Here is an 18,253-nt window from a genome sequence, read left to right as displayed (position 1 = left end):
TTTTTTTTTTTTTTTTTTTTTTTTATTATTTTATTTTTATATTTATTTTTCTTTTACTCATCCGCTGTATGCATTTAAATTATTAATCTTACGATATCATAATGCCTCTTACATACTGTTTTCGTAGGAGAATTCAAGTCCAAGTGGCGCACACTCGTCAAAAGTTAGTTAAACTTGCTCTACCTTGATTATTACGCACCAATGTACGTAATCTATATGCGAGTGCCGGGGCGTATGTGCCCGTACATTTTGGCGAAGACAAGATAGAAAGATATTTCATCGTGGTCTTTAATGTACTCGTATAATGTCCCGTAAAGTTGCTTCACAGGCAGCATTTCACCTACTTTTGACGAGCTTTCTGTACTTGGCTTAACGAGACGGCTTTCGCTTAATTATGAAATTGTGACGTGAAAGTTTTCAAAGATTTCAGTTCCGTATATAACCAAATATTTTATGGCAATAGTAAAGAAAAGTATATATTTGGTACACTATATAGGGACGAATATATAATGCAGAAAATATAGTGAACTCGTGAATCATAGGATTGAAAAATTTTATTTTCAATCGTTCGATATTTCATTGGCATTGATAATACAAATGAACGTTCGTATTGGCTTCTTTAAGGAATAAATGAGCAATAATTCTTAGCTTCTATTGCCCTTAATTCTTTATATAATACTTTTTGACTATTAAAGTAGCGCGTGAAGGCATTGATCTAACATCTCTGTAAAAGTTCTAATGCATTTTGTTAATGTAAAATTAAGGCAATTATTACACGTACGTTAAAATGCATATTAAATGTTAAAATTTTACCGGGCGAGCGTGAAAGATCTTTTGTCGCTGAACGTATATCGCCTTATAAGTAATTGCATATATTTTGTTCAAAAAATATTCTTCATAAAAATCTAGCAAAGTCCAAATAAAAGTATTTTAAGTCCACAGCTCCGGGAAGAGGTTTTATTCTCATGTAAAATATATTAGATCTTGAATACGTGCAATGTACCCTTACGACACTACATTGCAATACATACAACAGTACTGCAAGAATAATTCAAATTACATGTGTCGGGGAGATAAAATAGCAAAAATATTTCCTCAAATAAATGTTATGATTGTTAAAATTAAAAGGAAAGGTCTAAAATAGTATTTTACAAAGCACATGGCTAGGAGTCCAATGGCAATGTATGTGAGTGGTAAACGACCTTGCTAATACATAAAATACATTCTTACAAAAGTTGAAAGATGTCACCGAGCAGTGCCGGGATATTTATATAGATTGTGTGGGTGGTGCAGCAAGTCGCTTCCTTATGGCATTAGAAATTTATTAACTTTACTCCCCATTTGATTTCAGATTTTTGATATATATGCCAATAGTTAGTAAAGACAGTTATTAATTTACATAAAACCAAAGTGAATCCATTACGATATAAATACAAAGTGTATAAGACTTTATATAATGACGGATTATTATTATTCTCCAGTTACTTCTTCCTACAAGCGCCAATCTACCTAGTAAAAGTCTAGAGAAAGTTCATATCGGCAATTTTGGAAATAAATGTCTTTGAATTTGTAGAATCTCAACGATTAATATTTATCGACGAGTCAAAAGAGCTGCAAATACTCGTACGAGTTACGAGCCGATAAATAAATTAATCATCTTTTATTATCAATTCATGGCTACTTTATAGCTAGTTTGAAATCATTATTACTATTATCCTCGTTGCCGTTGTAATCGTTGTTGTAATTGCTATTGTTGCGTAGTAGCGATCGTTCGAGTAAGTCAACGAACGCCATTAATATTGCAAGTCGTGGAAGCCTGCGTGGTCATCGTTATTGCTCCTTGATCTCGCGATCACCTTACTCACTCTTCTCACCCCTCACCCCACACGACGACCAAACGACTCTTTTTAACACGAACTCGAGCCTCCTACACTCGTCACGCCAAACTCCATTCTCCAAGAAGTAATTGCAATGCAGGGCAACGCAGTCGCGGCTGTCGGTAGGCAAAATGACGAATCGCTCGCTCGCGCATGGCATTGCGATCTCCGCGCTCTACTTACCATTTTACATATCATTGTGCGGCCCGAAGGCGTCAGAGAAGCATGTGACAAAAAAGAGGAAGCGGAGGGATTCCGGGAGAAAAAAGAAGAGAGAGAGAGAGAGAGAGAGAGAGCCGAAAGGAGACGTAAAAAGGGCGGAATGCGCGTGGAGTAATTCGAACCCACACGGCGGTAGACGTGACCGTTCTCAGTTCTCGTTGATCCATCTCGACGTTATAGCGAGATTTATGGAGACGCTGCCGGCGCGCTACCATCTTCTCCCCTCCCCCGCCTCTCACCCTCACTCTCTCTCTCTCTCTCTCTCTCTCTCTCTCTCTCTCTCCAGCTCCAACAGTCCACCCGCATCCCTCCTCATCCCGCGCGCTTCTCCCCCAACGATCCGACACCCCGCCCTCGTCCTCGGCTTCGCCACACCGCCACACCGCCACACCGCCACCTCGTACCCTCTACCGTCAACCCTCTTCCCGCTCCCTTTCCTCGTTTTTCCCCCAGGGGAAGAGATGAGAAGAGCTTTCCCCTGGAAACACCCCCCTCCCCCGCCAACCACCTACGACGCCTTTCGCCATCCTCTTGTACATCTTCTTTGTACCCCTTGCTTGCTTGCCCTCTTCTCTATTCATTCCTTCCGCTTGAAGTTTCATTCTATCCTTTCATACATTCCGCGGGATTTTTCAGTTTCTCTTTCCGCCTCCCGCTGGATACAAAGTTTTTTCAAGTTTTTACGCCACGTCGTTTGCATTTATTACGTTATTTATGGCGACATTGTGTTTCTTCCGTTATTTATGCCCCTGGGAGCTAGTTAGAGAATAATTCTGATAAGCGCGGAATGGAAAAGACTGTCGATCGATCGGTTGGCCGGGCGCAGCCGTTGCGAGAGCCATATTTTGCAATTTCTCCCTTCAAAGTTGCGCGCTCGCCCACATGCTTAGCCCACGAGCCGTCCCAATTACGATAATTCGTCATTTGCAATTGCGTCGCCAACGCGACTTCTGCCCTTGCGCCGTTCAAACGCAATTGTTAGCCACGGCGTTGGCGATCTACGCGAGAAATATGTAACAAACGTTAAACAATGGCTTTAAATTTTAATCACTGTAACTTATTTTGAAGGAGCAGCAGGTGGAACGTTCATTACAAGTGAATTTATGAACAGTAGTTTTACATTGCTGTCTAAATTAAGCCGCCGGAGTCTTAGTTGGAAAATTATTTAAATAACAGGCCACAATACGGCCCTCAATAACGGCAATTTATGAGAGATAAATTATTTTAACAAATTATTTGCTCCCTTTCCCTGGGCTATTTCGAGCCTTTTGATCCAATATAACACGCAATATGATTAAAATCCCCGCGAATCTCTCGTATGTGCGCACCGAGGCCGTTGCCAACCTCGAGATCAAAAGCCTGCGAGTCCGGAATAAAAAATGAGTCGGGGATTAAAGTTTCAAAAAAAAGAGAAGAAACAAAAAAAAAAAAAAAAAAAAAGAAAATGAAAATTCCGAAAATTTGTTAAGATGGCGATCGCGAAAATAAACGGGGAAGTGGCGCGTCGCGCGAATAAAGTTTAACTAAGAACAAAATAAAGATGAGCTTTTGAGGCAGAGGCCGCACATTGCGACGAGACGATAAAAATGGCGCTTAGCCTCGGGCCGCTAAGAGAAACGCGCTCGTGAACCAACTGTCATGGCCGCCAGGACAATCCTGCATTTTCTTATCTCACCCACGCAAGCTTCTCCCAAACTTTCCCTCTACGCTTCCTTCCGCTCTCTCTCACTCTCTCTCTCTCTCTCTCTCTATCTATCTCTCTATCTATCTCTCTCTATCGAATCTCTCTCTCTCTCTCTCTCTCTCTCTCTCTCTCTCTCTCTCTCTCTCCCTGTCTTTTGTTTGTTCTCTATTTGTTTTCGTACACGCGACAATAGAATACGCGAATACAAGGGAAAACGGGGGAAGAAAGATCTTTTACAATTCAAGAATGAATTTATTATGTCGATAGACTTGTTTGTTTTATACCAATGCGCCTCGCTTAACAAATGCCTTTCAATGAAAATTATCCTACTTATAAGCTTTATTTGTTGATTGGCATGAACATTGGTACAAAACCATTACACGCATTTGTTTTAAAACAAAGCAATATTTAAGATCAAATCAACGAGACGATCAAAATTGTCGATTAACTTATGAAAAAGGACTTCTCGATCTTAGATTAAATTAAGCACACTAGTCTAAGTGTTTCAATTGTAGATTAAATTTATGATGTAATATTTTAAAGAAAATAACGTTTAGAATAATTTTATTGTTATATTATTGAATAAGTACGCGAACGTTAATATATAAATCTGTTTTTTTTGTTCGTTTGTTCGTTTTTTTTTTTTTTTTTTTTTTTTTTTTTGGTTTTCTGTTTTCGTGTTTTTAAATATAAATTTCCATTAAACGAATATTTATTTCAACGTAGTAGTATAAAGTCATATCATTCTTTGACATATGCAACGAATTCACAGGGCTCGTGTCAATGGTATATCAACTACAACAAATACGTCCAATGACATTCTAATCTTCACTCTTAACGGTTATAATTTATGATATTATATTTCCACCGTCATCGTCAAATAACTTTTTACGCTTACATTATTTGATTTTAAGTTATTTTTTTATTATCGTATACTTTGTACAGGCTGCAAAATGGATTACGTTTTATTAGTGGATCATTGTTTTTCTAACTTAAAGAATTTCTTAAATGTGATATTTTCATATATCAACTACATTTTATTCCAGAAATTTTGTGTCATATAATATTTCGTTAGTATCTCAAATTTGATTATACAACATTAATTGTCGATTTGTTATTTTTTTTTTTTTTTTTTTTTTTTTTTTTTTTTCCACCTAAGGCCTGAAGAATCGTGGCCTAGCACAATCTGCCTAAATAAGTAGTATTAAGACAACAATTGAAATTATGAAAAATAAAGCTCAAATCATGAAAATCGCCTTGCGTCTATTTGAAAGATGTGTTCATGCATTGAATTGCAATTGCAAACGATTTATGTATTATTCATCGCTGACATATTTTAATAAAACAGTACGTAAATTTTTAATGTCAATATTACTTTTAAATTATGATAATTCATTCAAATAGAAGAAGCGATAAAAGCTGAATAAGTGATAATACTTATTTATAATATCGTTTGTTATGCACTTATGAAGTATAATGTCAGCTATTTAGCTGATTTTCAAGTTTTCAACGCGATAGTCATTTTTTCTAGCTTTTTCTTATGACGCGAGTAATTGGTTTTTCTTAATAAAAATAGCCTTCGCGGTAATGTCAAATGTTCGCTACGCTAATTCCAATATTTTTGCAAATTCTTAATTCAAAACCATATACACTAACCATTATTACCACTAAAAACTATTGTCTGTATATAAATATATACACACGCACATATATATATTATACGAAAATATACAAACATCGTAAAGAAAATATTCATTGGGCTAACAGTCGAAAGTTTCAATTTATTAACACAATGAATAGGTCTTATTGGAAAATTCAAGAGGAAATTCGTGAAAAGGCATGGGAAGGCGGCCGTAAATGCCCAAAGTGGCAAACCCAGCAAGCAAACAGTGTAATTCCCTGGCCCGAGCAATAGATCGTTCACGGAGATTCTCGTTAAAGATGTACGACAAGAGCGCGGCGCTTGATCGCGATTAGCACCAAAGACTCTTATCATCTTATCACCCGGTCGAGTTATTTACGTACGAGCTGTTAACACAAAAGGACACCGATATCGACGGAGGTGCTCGCTCTAGCGTTCCGACAAACAAAGAGACTGGCAACGATGACGACGACAACGACATTTCCACGTTTTTATCCGCGCTCCTCCCGCACCAGCACTCTTTTGCAATTGTCGTTGACAATTTTATCTCCCCGCGCAAAGACACGTACTCGCATGCACACGGATTGACGCGCGCAGGCACACGCACAGGGGTTCCACACATGCGCAAGCATTTGCTTTGGTATATTTATGCGGATATCTTGAAGATTCGTTTGAGCAATTGTTCAGCTTTTGTTTACACGTTAATTAATCATATTATATCTTAGTCATTTGCAACGGAATTACAATATTTAGAGGTCATAAATTTTTTTTCAACAGCTACCTCATTTATTTACCGTGTACTTTATATATTTTTCCATCATTACATGAGGATCGAGTAAAATGAAGTCCGTTACGATAAAATTTCGTTGAAATGGAAATATTTTATATGGCAATTTTCCACGAGACGTTACGATCTTAACGACCTTTCCTAAATCCTTACGAGGGAATTTTGAAACGTAAGCAACAATGCAATTTTTGGTCTACTCGACTTGATAGAATTTATTATACGTGTAAAGTCACTTTTTCGTTTAAGCGTGCGAAGAAAGTTCCGTGTTGTGTGTGTGTGTGTGTGTGTGTGTTTTTTCTTTTTTTCTTTTTATTCTTCTAGTCAATAAATTAGCATAAGGAAATTAAAATTTTAAAATAGACACAGATTTCATCAGGTTATGCAGGAAATAAGCTTTATACCATATTCCATCAGTTAATTTATATATCCAAAGTGTTTCTTTATTTCAATTTATATTTAAACTATTAATTACGTAATTAATAATGAAACATGTATTATAAAGGTAAAAAAATATTTAAATGACAATGTTTTGGCCATAAGCAAACTGATTACATCGAAAATTTATAAAATTTCTTTATTATTAATAATATGATAGGTCTTACTATATGCGACATTTTCATGATATGAATTAGAAATCAATCAAAATTGAAAAGCACAGAATTAAATTTTTCTGAAATTTTAAATGACCTTTAATTCATTACAAAGATAATGATTTACAAATACGTTATTTTTAAATTTACGGTTAATAAGATTTTATTGAAAGAGCATCAAAAGTATATAGAGAAAAATAAATAAAAAATCACAACATATTAGTGAAATATTTAAGTAACCGAGTTAGTTACTACTGAAAACTATATTTAATTGTGATGAACAATAAAAGTTGTTAATAAGACATTGTTTAAAAGCTTTAATGACTTTGTAAAAAACTGCATTAGAAATTTTTAAATTATTGACGTTGACATTTGCAATGACCAAAGTCCGTAATTAGATGTGTTTGATTGAAAAGTTCGATCTCGCATAAACACGGGCGAGAGAGAGAGAGAGAGAGAGAGAGAGAGAGAGAGAGAGAGAGAGAGAGAATAAATGCAAATTCATATAAAATAATCGCTCGTCTTTATTATGATGTGGATGTCCAATCTGCACAAAATTTTTTAGTAATTAATAGATATAATGATCAGTGTGATTTATTATCATTTATTGTGATACTTGTAAAAACAAATTCATGCTTTTTAATGTAATTTAATTATTATAATGTAATAAACGCTTATCTATCAAAGGAATATTTTATTTTCTCAATAATTCATGGATTTTCTGAGTATATATAAAATATCGGATAGTAAGTAGATTGATAAAAAATCCTTAATGCTCAAACTTTGTATCATCGTAGGATTGATTTTAAATAAGGATAAAAGTATTTTTATTATGCTCTTTATATCGAATGTTCTCACTCCCCCATCACCACTTTACAATACTTATTTCTTCTTTTTAATTTTTTCCTATTATATCTTAATATTCTTAATTCTTTATTATAATGATCGTGCCAGACGATGCATTGTAAATGAATAGTTCTGTATGATAAATGATAAATATGATAAATAAAACATTTATTGAGTTATTTAAGAAAAATGTTAATTTACGTGCATTATTTGTCGACATTTTCTAACAATCGAGATAAAGTGCACGAAGAACTCTGTGCGCGTGCGTTTTATCACAAAATTAAATTTATAAAGAGCGATTGTAAGTAACATGGAATCCTTGATCGGCCGAGTCAAATTCATTTTCGAAAAATTACCGGTAAAAAAAGAACGACTCGAAATAGCAATGGCAATTGTCAAAAGAAAGCACACATAGGGCAACGAATTTTCCAACGATCGTTGCATTAAATAATGTCAAGCACAAATCCCGCCAGCGTATTAAGTCGAATGTGACTTGAATCAGTGACGTATAAGTTGAGGGCCTCTCGCAAGACTTCCATTTTCGAATTGAAATTCCATGCGAGTACTGGTCGAATTATCCTGGCACATTCTCTGATCTGGGAAGGAAAGGTCGGAGGATGGGAGGTCGAAGATGCTGGTACCGATAAATGCGCGTAAGCAAATAAGGAGCAGCTTGTTGCGCGAGCGGAAGCCGTCGGGCCGGAAGTTATGGATGCGGCAGCCGCTTCTCGCTCTCCCACCCTGCCAGAGTCAAATCCTCCTCGAAGCCCCGGATATCCACCGGCTCCTTCGCGGAATTTATTTTTAATGAAGTTCAGCGAGACCCGCAGCTACTTATTCCCGCACTCTTAGCTCTCCGTACCTCGGAGCTTTAACCACTCCCGGCTGCCGGACCTTGTAATTCATCGCGCTATTCTTATTGGCTCGATTAATGGCTTTTTCATTGGTTCGGCCATCGCGACGAGCACTCTCGCGATTTATTAACTCAATGCGAATGGAAGGGAGAGGCTTAGGAGGCGAGGTAATCAGTTAGATTTGGCACGAGTAAATTTTACGAGGAGGAAAAAGCAAGCGAACGGCATGCTAATTGAAGAAAGAGTGGGTGAAAATTTAATGGGATTTTGCCAGGAGATGCGCGGGACCCGAGCGATAATTCTACGTACTATCGTGCGAAACAAATTCGAAAATCTCGGTAATGAAGCTGAAATGTTAAAATTTACTTAAATCAATGCGCGCATGAGTATTCGAAGGTTGGAAACGTTGAATTAAAAGACTACGACATTTACTCGATTGAGCAAAATTTTTAATCTACTACAATTTTAGATGAAAATATAGGATAGATTAGCGGATTCTTGAGAGCGGAGATAATAAATTTTTAGAATTTAATTGATGAGGTGAAAAAAGTTTATCGAAGATAAAACTTATCGGCAGGACAGCTGCTGTGCGTTCGATCATTGAGTCATTGGCCGATTAACGAAATTAAAATTTTTGTTTCTCAATTTAGTATTTGGAAAATCATTATGGTTAAATATAGAGCACATAATAGCACTTAGACGCTTAGATCGAAAGTCGAAAAATTGGGAAAAAACTTTAGTTCAATTTAAAGGGAGGAGTAGGATATCCGAGAATTCCATTGGAACTAGATTGATTCGAATAATTAACGATGCAATTGGGTATTCAAATGAAATAATGGTGTGCAGTGTCGAAGAAATCGAGGAATAAAAATGACGAATAAGCCGAGTGAAATTGAGCATTAAAAATTGCGGTAAAAGCGAAGAATAGGGAAAGAATACGAGAGTGAAAGAAGCAAGAGGAGGTAGCGTGAATTCAGGATCATAGGTCTCTGCTGCGCACACGTCGGATAGACAGAGAGGGATGGTGGATAACATAATGATGGCGTCGCTGGCTAAGGAGGGGCGGGGCTACAAGGGGATCAATATAATCCTCCTCCATTCCTCTTCCCCTTTGTGTGCCACTCTCTCACTCTTCCTCGCTTCTACTCCAAGTGGCCCCTTCTTCCTCAACATCCTCTGCCTTCATCCCTGCTCCATTTCACCTCGCTCCCTCTTACGCCAACTCTGACATGCACGCGCGCATACACGCACGCCCGCCCGCACGCACGCACGCACGCGCCCAGGCACGCACCCAGGCACGTACACACGCACAAACAATCTCTCGCCTATTATTCCCCTTGATATTGCATTTGTTTAAGAGTTTCCTGCGTCGGCATTCATTATCTCTCTTTTATTTCTGTCGCTCTCATCGCTATTCGGTCTCCTTTAATAATATCCTTTTATACTCATTTTTTACTCATTACACGTTAAACGATCCTACATATTATATTGGACGTTTGGATGTGAAAGATATATCGCGTAATGTTTTTCAAAAATGCATCTATCGATGGATTCTCACGTATTAAATTGCTTATTTTAGAAGGGAAATTATAAGTTTTTATCGAAAAGCACACGGCACCGTAACTATCGATTTTACCCTCGGAAGACTTTCCAACACCCTAATTTCATTTAATTACGTGCTGCCGATGACTTTTCAATTCTCATATTGGCAACAGTAGTCGCCTAATAATACTTACCTAGATAATAAAAATAGGCAAATGACGACTCCTCTCGAACTCATAGTCAATAATCATACAAAAAGCTCCTCAAAACTATCAACGTATATTTATAATTCCCTTGTTGTATTTATGTTACGTGATAGGGAAGACGTACATTTTGCCTTTGCACGTTTCCAGAATGTTACGGACAGGCGCAGAAACGTACCCGTCACTGCTCCAGTCGATACAAACTTTTTCTCCCGCGAAATCCAAATAATAATAATGATAATGACTCTTATTCCCAGTACGATATTTTATTTCGTATTCGCTCTAGAAAGAATAATTTTTAATCGTTTCATAAATTTACAATTTTGCTATTATTAGCGTCTCCTTATTCATACGGATAGTCGCATATTTACAATTAATTAATTCTCAGCATTCTAAACAGGGGTCTAACAATAATATTTATCATCAACATCGCCAATCCAACGTATCCGACTAATTCTCATAATAAAATAATCAACAATATTAGCGTTTATAAATTGCATTTATTAATGGCTAAAATGAAAATACGACCTATCGCCTCGTTCTTAAAACAATATTATTCAAAACTAACCTGTAATTAATCTATTCGTTTAGATTGTAACGAGACTATTATTATTATTATTATTATTATTATTATTATTATTATAGGAATAGGCTCCTATAATTTTTGGCCGCTCATCGTTGTACAATATAATCCTTTAAAATGAAAATCTCGTATAAAAATCTTTTTCAATATGCACGTGACATTATTACATTTCTGTAAAAAAAGTTTCTCGAGTTTCGTCTCTTAAAGACAATGTCTTTTCGCAATTGGACTATTCACAAATAGCTCACACTGATAAATTTATATGTCTTCAAAAGCAGAAAATATTCCTGATAAAATCTCGATTAAATTACTTGTTATACGTCTATGCAAAGCCCGATTCAATATTAGATATTTGTTTAACAATCTTTTTACGACAATCTAAAAAAAAAATCTAGCACATGTATTTTAAATAGAAATAAATTTAACCTTAGTATTTGCGATATTTTTAGCACTATTATCAACCGTTATAACTCGCTTAATTTAATAATCTTAATAAAAGAACATTTAACGATTGACTATGTTAAATTATATTTCAAGCTTTAAGCTATTCTGTTTTTTTTTCTTCTCTCTCTCTCTCTCTCTCTCTCTCTCTCTCTCTCTCAAATGCAATTCTATTACAAGCACGTAGAATTTCACCGTGAAATATTACGTTCGTAATAAATTTTTTTAATTCTAAAATTACATATTCTGCTTCATATGCGGTGTCCTATTTTATATGAATTATTTTCATAATTTGCGCAAAGGAACGATATAAGCAGATCATTTTTAGAAACTCAGTGTATAAATTTGATTCATGCAGTTGGTTTACAATTATTACGAGCCCGAGCATTGAAATATTTTGATAGACCTACCAAGGATATAATAAATTTTTTTACATCGTATAATAATTTTAAAGCATAAAAGGATAATTTAATATTTACATTTACTCAATAAAAGTTATAAATGCTAATGAAAAAGCCTGGGTTACGACCGTCATTAATCACATGCGTTGATTAATAAATAAAAGTATTATGCCAAATCAAAGTATTACTTAATATATCTCGCACGTAATTCAATATTTTCCCTCTAATTTCTAATTATATAAGAATGTGCTTTATTACGTAGCATTATGTTTTGTTTAAGCAACATGAATATGGGACGAGAATCCTATCAAATATTATACAACTGCATAAAGGATATAAATCTATTAATACAATGGCGAAAATCAATTATGGCAAAAATACATTAACGACCAGGTTAATTTTGACACATGATTCATAATGAGAAAGGAAGTTTACATGGAAACTCATGTACCAATATGTCTACAAAACTACCTTGCCACTGTATCTCCGAAGCGTTTATATATATATATATATATATATATATAGAGAGAGAGAGAGAGAGAGAGAGAGAGACGAAAAGCATGACCGATTGAGTTTAATTACTCACATCGGTCACTGCATATCCGTCGTTTCATCAGCCATGGACGACGTTGAGCCAACGTGCGCGACACTCACTTTACCATGACAAATCGCCGAGTAGCCGATTGACCATTGGATACCTTTCCTAAGATATCCAGGATCACGTGGGATGAGCTTTAGCGGTATATAGGCGGTGGAAAAGTTGAATATTGCTGTAGGAACCGGGACTATATTTTTTTTTATCGATGAATCGAATATGTTTGACTGTCGAGCCTCGGTACGGGAAGTAATCTTTGTAGAAAGAATACTTACGGGATGAAGAATTTTCGACGATAAACATTTATCAATTTCGCGCTCGCGACGCTTATTGGCGTTAATATGTTGCGTCGGTGCTCTGCATTAGCTTTGGATTTTCAGGCTATAAAGTTCTATTTGCTTTTAGTAAATTAGTGTATGAAACTTCTATTACTTTAAAATGTTTACATTTTTGGTTTTAAGATGAATAAAAAGGAGATATTTGCTTGGAATGTGGCAATGTTGTTTAATGAAGTTTGAAAAAATGTTATCCGGTATAACTGACATTTTGAAGCGAAGGCATTATCGTACTATGGATACTGTCGGATATGACCTATATTAAATAATGTTTAAAGGACGTTAAGTTAAGATAAAAACTAAATGAAAATAAATATTAAAGTAAAGTCGATAGATAGTGTAAGGAGGAACAAAAGAAATTCATAAAGCGATAAATAAAATAAAGAAGAGATCGGAAAAGTTTAAAAGGGAAGAAGGAAAATTGTTGCACGGAGGAATAAAGTGGGACGAATCAAGAGTGAGAGAGAGAGAGAGAGAGAGAGAGAGAGAGAGAACGATTCGGAAAAATGGGAAAACCTGAGAAAATGGGATGAGGTGATTGATGAGGCCTTCGGCCGCAGTCTCATTACAGTTATATAAGCTTCGGTAGATTGAGCCGTGCGGAGAAGCTTACATGATTGTGGGGTCGGGGGGTCGTGATTCGATGAGGTTTTATTGCTCGCTTGACGTGGTACCGTCGCTTGGCTTTTGTTTGCCTGCTAGTGTACTCTCTCTCTCTCTCTCTCTCTCTCTTTCTCTCTTTGAGAAAACATTGGCTCCCATTTATCCCACAACGAAACTTGATGATGAGCGCCCTTCGTACTTATTAAAGTGCCGCGCAACGAAATGCCACTTTCTTTTCTACGCATCCTTCCTTCTTATGGTGACTTTGGAAGAGCCAGTAGCAAACGTGCGATATTTTACAAATAACTTTTGCATATCAAAGCCTCTTCGTGAAGAATGTGTGTGTGCGTGTGTGTGTGTGTGAGAGAGAGAGAGAGAGAGAGAGAGAGAATAGACATACAAATAGTGAATAGATGGAAAAGATATAAGTGAAAGAGGTACGATAGGATAATTAAAGTGGACGGATCTGTATTCCAAATTAATCTTGTATTCTCAAAAATGTCAGCTTCTTTATGACAACGAATAAGATAACTTTCAATATATATATATGGCAATAGCAAATTAAAGTGTAGTTTTCACTTATAAGATTTAAATGATTTTTTTAATATCAAAAAAATTTAATCGTTGAAAAGAAAGTACTAAGAATTGAAAAAAAAAATACAAAACTTAATTGCTAATATTATTATTCGACATCGTATGATACTGATGAAAAAAGCATCCTCGTTGTACTTTAGATTATCGAAAAGTTTCGTTAATTCATTCGTCAAATTTATAAGCTCGAGCTCGACATTGCTTGCCCACTTTCTATACTAAATGCTTTTTAAGTTTACGATCTTCTCCTCACATATAAACAAATTCTACATGTCGTTCGGGTACGATAGTACACTGCCATAAAAATACATTATTTCACTCCTTGCTACTTTCCTCTCTTTGTCCTTCTCTCTCTCTCTCTCTCTCTCTCTCTCTCATCACACCGCTATTTCCTTCTATTTTTATTTTTCCTGTATCGTATGTAACTGCGTATACGTACGCGTACGTATGCACTCAATCGCACCCACAAATCATCATGTCGATGCAGCATATTCATTTTTGTATTCTGCATACAAAGAAATGTTTTGTGACAAACTAAAATGCACGACTAATACAAGCTCTGCCATTATTTCGAGGGATATTGACACAAAGCACATGTTTAATTGCATATGTCCAGCTTGGAATTTTTTTCGGCTTTTAAAAATACGTACATTGATTCTCCAAGCGTTTGCCAAACCTAAGGTATTTTAGACACTTAGACTTCGGCATCTTGCACACCGATGAAACAAAAAATCTGCGCTCAACTAATTTAGCTTTCGATCCTGCCCAGAATGCGAATAATTTGCGAGGTTAGACCGCGCAAACGTCCACGCGGCACTTGACCTTCCACCGACGACAACGCAATCACCCCACGAAAGATGGCGACACTTTTCCCGGCAATTGCGCGGGTTTGCAGCGACGCATTCGTGCGCCTAGGTGTCGCAAAAATCCGCAATGAGCTCGAAGGTAGAGAAGATATTCTGCACAGCCGAGCATATTACTCTTCATTAGCCTCGCCCCTCTTTCAATGACTCGTCGTGGCGCTTAGCGTCGCTACGCCTACCCCGGAGGCTCGTGTGCGCAAGCGAGCGCACGATCGCTCTGCCATCCGTCTTGCAAGGATACCGCCCTTCTACGTTCTCTCTCTCTCTCTCTCTCTCTCTCTCTCTCTCTCTCTCTCTCTTTGCTCGTCGTCACCCTCCAACGGGGCCCCCAGCCATCCACCCACCACGACGTCTCTTATTCATCGTACGCGGCACCTCAACGGCCTTATATCTCCCTTCTTTTCTAAGGGCATCCTTCCGTAGCTGCTCCGACCCCGTCAGCCTTCTTCTTCTTTCCTCCGTCCGACTGAAGCTTCTCTTACAGTTACGCGAGAGGGACGTGCATCCGAGCGCAGCCAGCCGTATAATTGCCGACGGATGAGTTTTTCCTCGCTTCGTTCTCTTCGCGAGTCACCCTCCCACACTACCAGTCACTCCTCGTTCCTCAACTCGGTGATCCGTGTATTCCTCCTCCTCCTCCGTCACCCTCCGCTCCTGCGCATGCCGAAAGTGAAGCGTTCGCAAAAGAAACGAGAGATAGATGGATAGATGGATAGATAGATTGATTGATAGAGAGAGAGAGAGAGAGAGAGAGAGAGAGAGAGAGAGAGAGAGAGAGAGAAAGGAGCACCGGAGCGCGTTTAGGTATGTTGGAACCGGGACATACGTTCAAAAGCCGAATTACGAAAAAATCGAAAATCTATTCGTGGTTTACATGCTTAGGTTACGGGTTATAGCGTCGCGAAATGCCTGATGGATTTTATCTAAGAAGCTGGACTTGGTGTATCTATCCTCTACATTCGCCTCTATCTTCGATGCTCTCCATTTTGCTCAGGGCAACGAAATTTATTACATAAAATGGCCAAATAAAATATGGCTGCCGGTGCGCGAATGAATATGAGTTTCCGATTATAAAACATTTGTGCGTTGGTAGCATTAGTTGTAGGTTGTTATTGTCCTGAGACTTGGTTATGCCGAAATGAAGGCGCCTTAGGACGCAAAGATTTGCTCGACTGTCTGTACAAGGACGTTGAGCCGGTATTTAAGGGTAAGCTTGTATATTACGTACTCTCGAGGAGTGGGAGATCGAATGGGTTGGGTTGAGGGGTCGACGGAGCTAGAGGGGGATAGAGGGAAGAGGATAGGGAAACTTTCATTACGCAGAGAAGTGGGTGTGCGGAACGTATGGTATCGAGCGAACGAGCGAGCGAGCAAGCGAGCGAGTTGTACGCCGCCTTGAATTAACACCATCATATTTCAATGTGGCAGAGAGACAGCGAACCACAGCCTGCTTGGAGGGGTTTTCTTTACCATTTGTCTCTGGAGTGCCTCTCCTCACCCTTTCTCGCCTTCCTTCCTTCTATTCTCCATCCTCCCTCGCTACTTCTTTCTCGCTGTATCAAGCTCGTGCCGTTTTCCCATGAGTAATAACGTTAGCAACACGATATGGGTAAATCTGACGGGGTCGTAAAGTACGTTGGCCAAAGACGTAGAAATGCTTGGGTGGGCGAGCAAAAAACATTAATGTACTTGGGAAATTTTTTAATCAGAGAGTGTAGAGTGAGAGTTTCTGAAGGGATGGTTACAGGGATACAGGCGCGACGATTATCCTAACAGAACCGGAACATCACGAATCCCAAACACACTTATACAGCCAACGTATCCTCGAATTTTAGATTAAATTAATGCGTTTTGTTTTAATTTATGCTTACGAGCAAGGTAATTGGAGCATTTTATGTAAAATTTTATTTTTATACGGAAAAAAAGCCAAGCAGTAAATAATTATCTTGCATTATTGAGACATTATTTCTAGAAGTTGTATTAACATAAGGCCGTATATATAAATAAGTAATTGTAATAATAATGATGATGACGATGATGATGATGATGATGACGATGATGACGACGATGATGATGGCTGTAACGGTAGTGGTAGTGATAGTGGTAATATCGATGACGAGGCGGTGATCACTGGACGCGTTAAAGTATTATGGATTGGCGGGGTGAATGGGTTGTCGGACATAATAAATTAACGAGAAAATATCCTTTTTCATTGTCCTTAGGTATGGTTTAAAAATCGTCGGGCCAAGTGGCGGAAACGCGAGCGCAACGTCATTAACGCAGCCGCAGCCGCGGCTGAGAACTTCAAATCTGGCTTCAGCACGGCCGGCTTCAACAGCTTTATTGGCCAGCCGTTCGCGGACACGGAGTCCCTATACAACTACAGTTCCTATAACAACTGGGCCAAGGTGCCGTCGCCCCTCAACGGGAAGAACTTCACCTGGTCCGTGAACCCATTGAGCAGCGTCGTCCAGTCGGCCAGCCACCACCACCATCATCCCCAGGTCAGCCCGGTCAACTGCTTCAACCCGACGACGTCGCTGTCGGGCAGCCACATGGGTAGCATGTCCGTCTCCGTCGGCCAGGCGGCCACCTCGATGATACCGGGCATGGGCTCCGGCCTCGGCGTCGCGGGCTCCCCCGTGGCCGCCACCGGTGCCGCCTGCCCATACGCGGCCCCGGCCGCACCCCACCATCCTTACGGCCCACCGATGTACTCTCATCACAGGAGTGTCGCGCCCTCGGAGACCTGCCCCGTCATGTCCAACAGCATAGCCTCGCTCCGCCTAAAGGCCAAGCAGCACAGCAGCAGCTACTCGAGCTTCAGCAGCAGCCTCGCGGGTGCCGGATCGAACAACGCCGGCTCCGGCAGCGGGGCTGGCAGTGGCGCTGGCGGGGGTGCCAGCGGTAGCGGTGGAGGTGGTGGTGGCGGCGGTGGTGGCGGTAGCGGTGGCGGTGGCGGCGCCGGCGGCGGCGGTAGCAGCAACGGTGGCGGAGGTGGTGGCGGAAGCGGTGGCGGTGGTAGCATCAGCCCGGTGAGCTCGAGAACTTCATCGGGTGGTGGTCTGAGCGCCTGCCAGTACGCCCTGACGTCGAGCGCGACGAATCCACACTCGCCCGGACCCGAGCACGTTAACGCCACCGCCAGGGCCCAAGTTTGAGGCGAGGCGGGGGCTTCGAGGAGCCCCCATCAGCAACACACTATCGCAGCCTGTGGCTCCTCGAGTCTAGCGGCCGGGGGGAGTCTCGAAATTGGCTCGGTCTCCGCTGGTGGCACCGGTCATCGGCAGCCCGAGGACGGCCACCACCAGCACCACCACCACCACCACCACCAGCAGCAGCAGCAGCAGCAGCAGCAGCAGCAGCAGCAGCAGCAACAGCACCAGCAGCATCAGCACCAGCATCACCATCACCATCACCAGCATCATCACCAGCAGCAGCAGCAGCAGCAGCAGCATCAGCAGCAACAGCAACAACAGCAGCAGCAGCAACAGCAGCAACAGCAGCAGCAGCAACAACAACAACAACAACAACAACAAAGGAGCTCGGGTAGTGTTACGACATCGAGCGAGTGACACAGGCCCCGGTCCGTTC

General features: G+C 39.5%; 1 protein-coding gene across 1 annotated transcript in view; it reads left to right on the top strand.

Annotated features, from left to right (window-relative positions):
- Ptx1 (pituitary homeobox homolog Ptx1) overlaps positions 1-17,971 on the top strand; it is a 50,521-nt gene extending 32,550 nt beyond the window's left edge. The window contains exons 4-5 of the mRNA XM_011502912.1: positions 16,882-17,500; positions 17,657-17,971. Coding sequence (XP_011501214.1) covers positions 16,882-17,500; positions 17,657-17,820 — 783 coding nt within the window. The 3' untranslated portion in view covers positions 17,821-17,971. The remainder of the gene's footprint in view (positions 1-16,881; positions 17,501-17,656) is intronic.
- The last annotated feature ends 282 nt before the right edge of the window (positions 17,972-18,253 follow it).

Source organism: Ceratosolen solmsi, unplaced genomic scaffold (genome assembly GCF_000503995.2).
Source record: "Ceratosolen solmsi marchali unplaced genomic scaffold, CerSol_1.0 scaffold61, whole genome shotgun sequence".
Lineage (NCBI taxonomy): Eukaryota > Metazoa > Arthropoda > Insecta > Hymenoptera > Agaonidae > Ceratosolen > Ceratosolen solmsi.
This window is presented reverse-complemented; position numbering and strand designations above follow the sequence as displayed.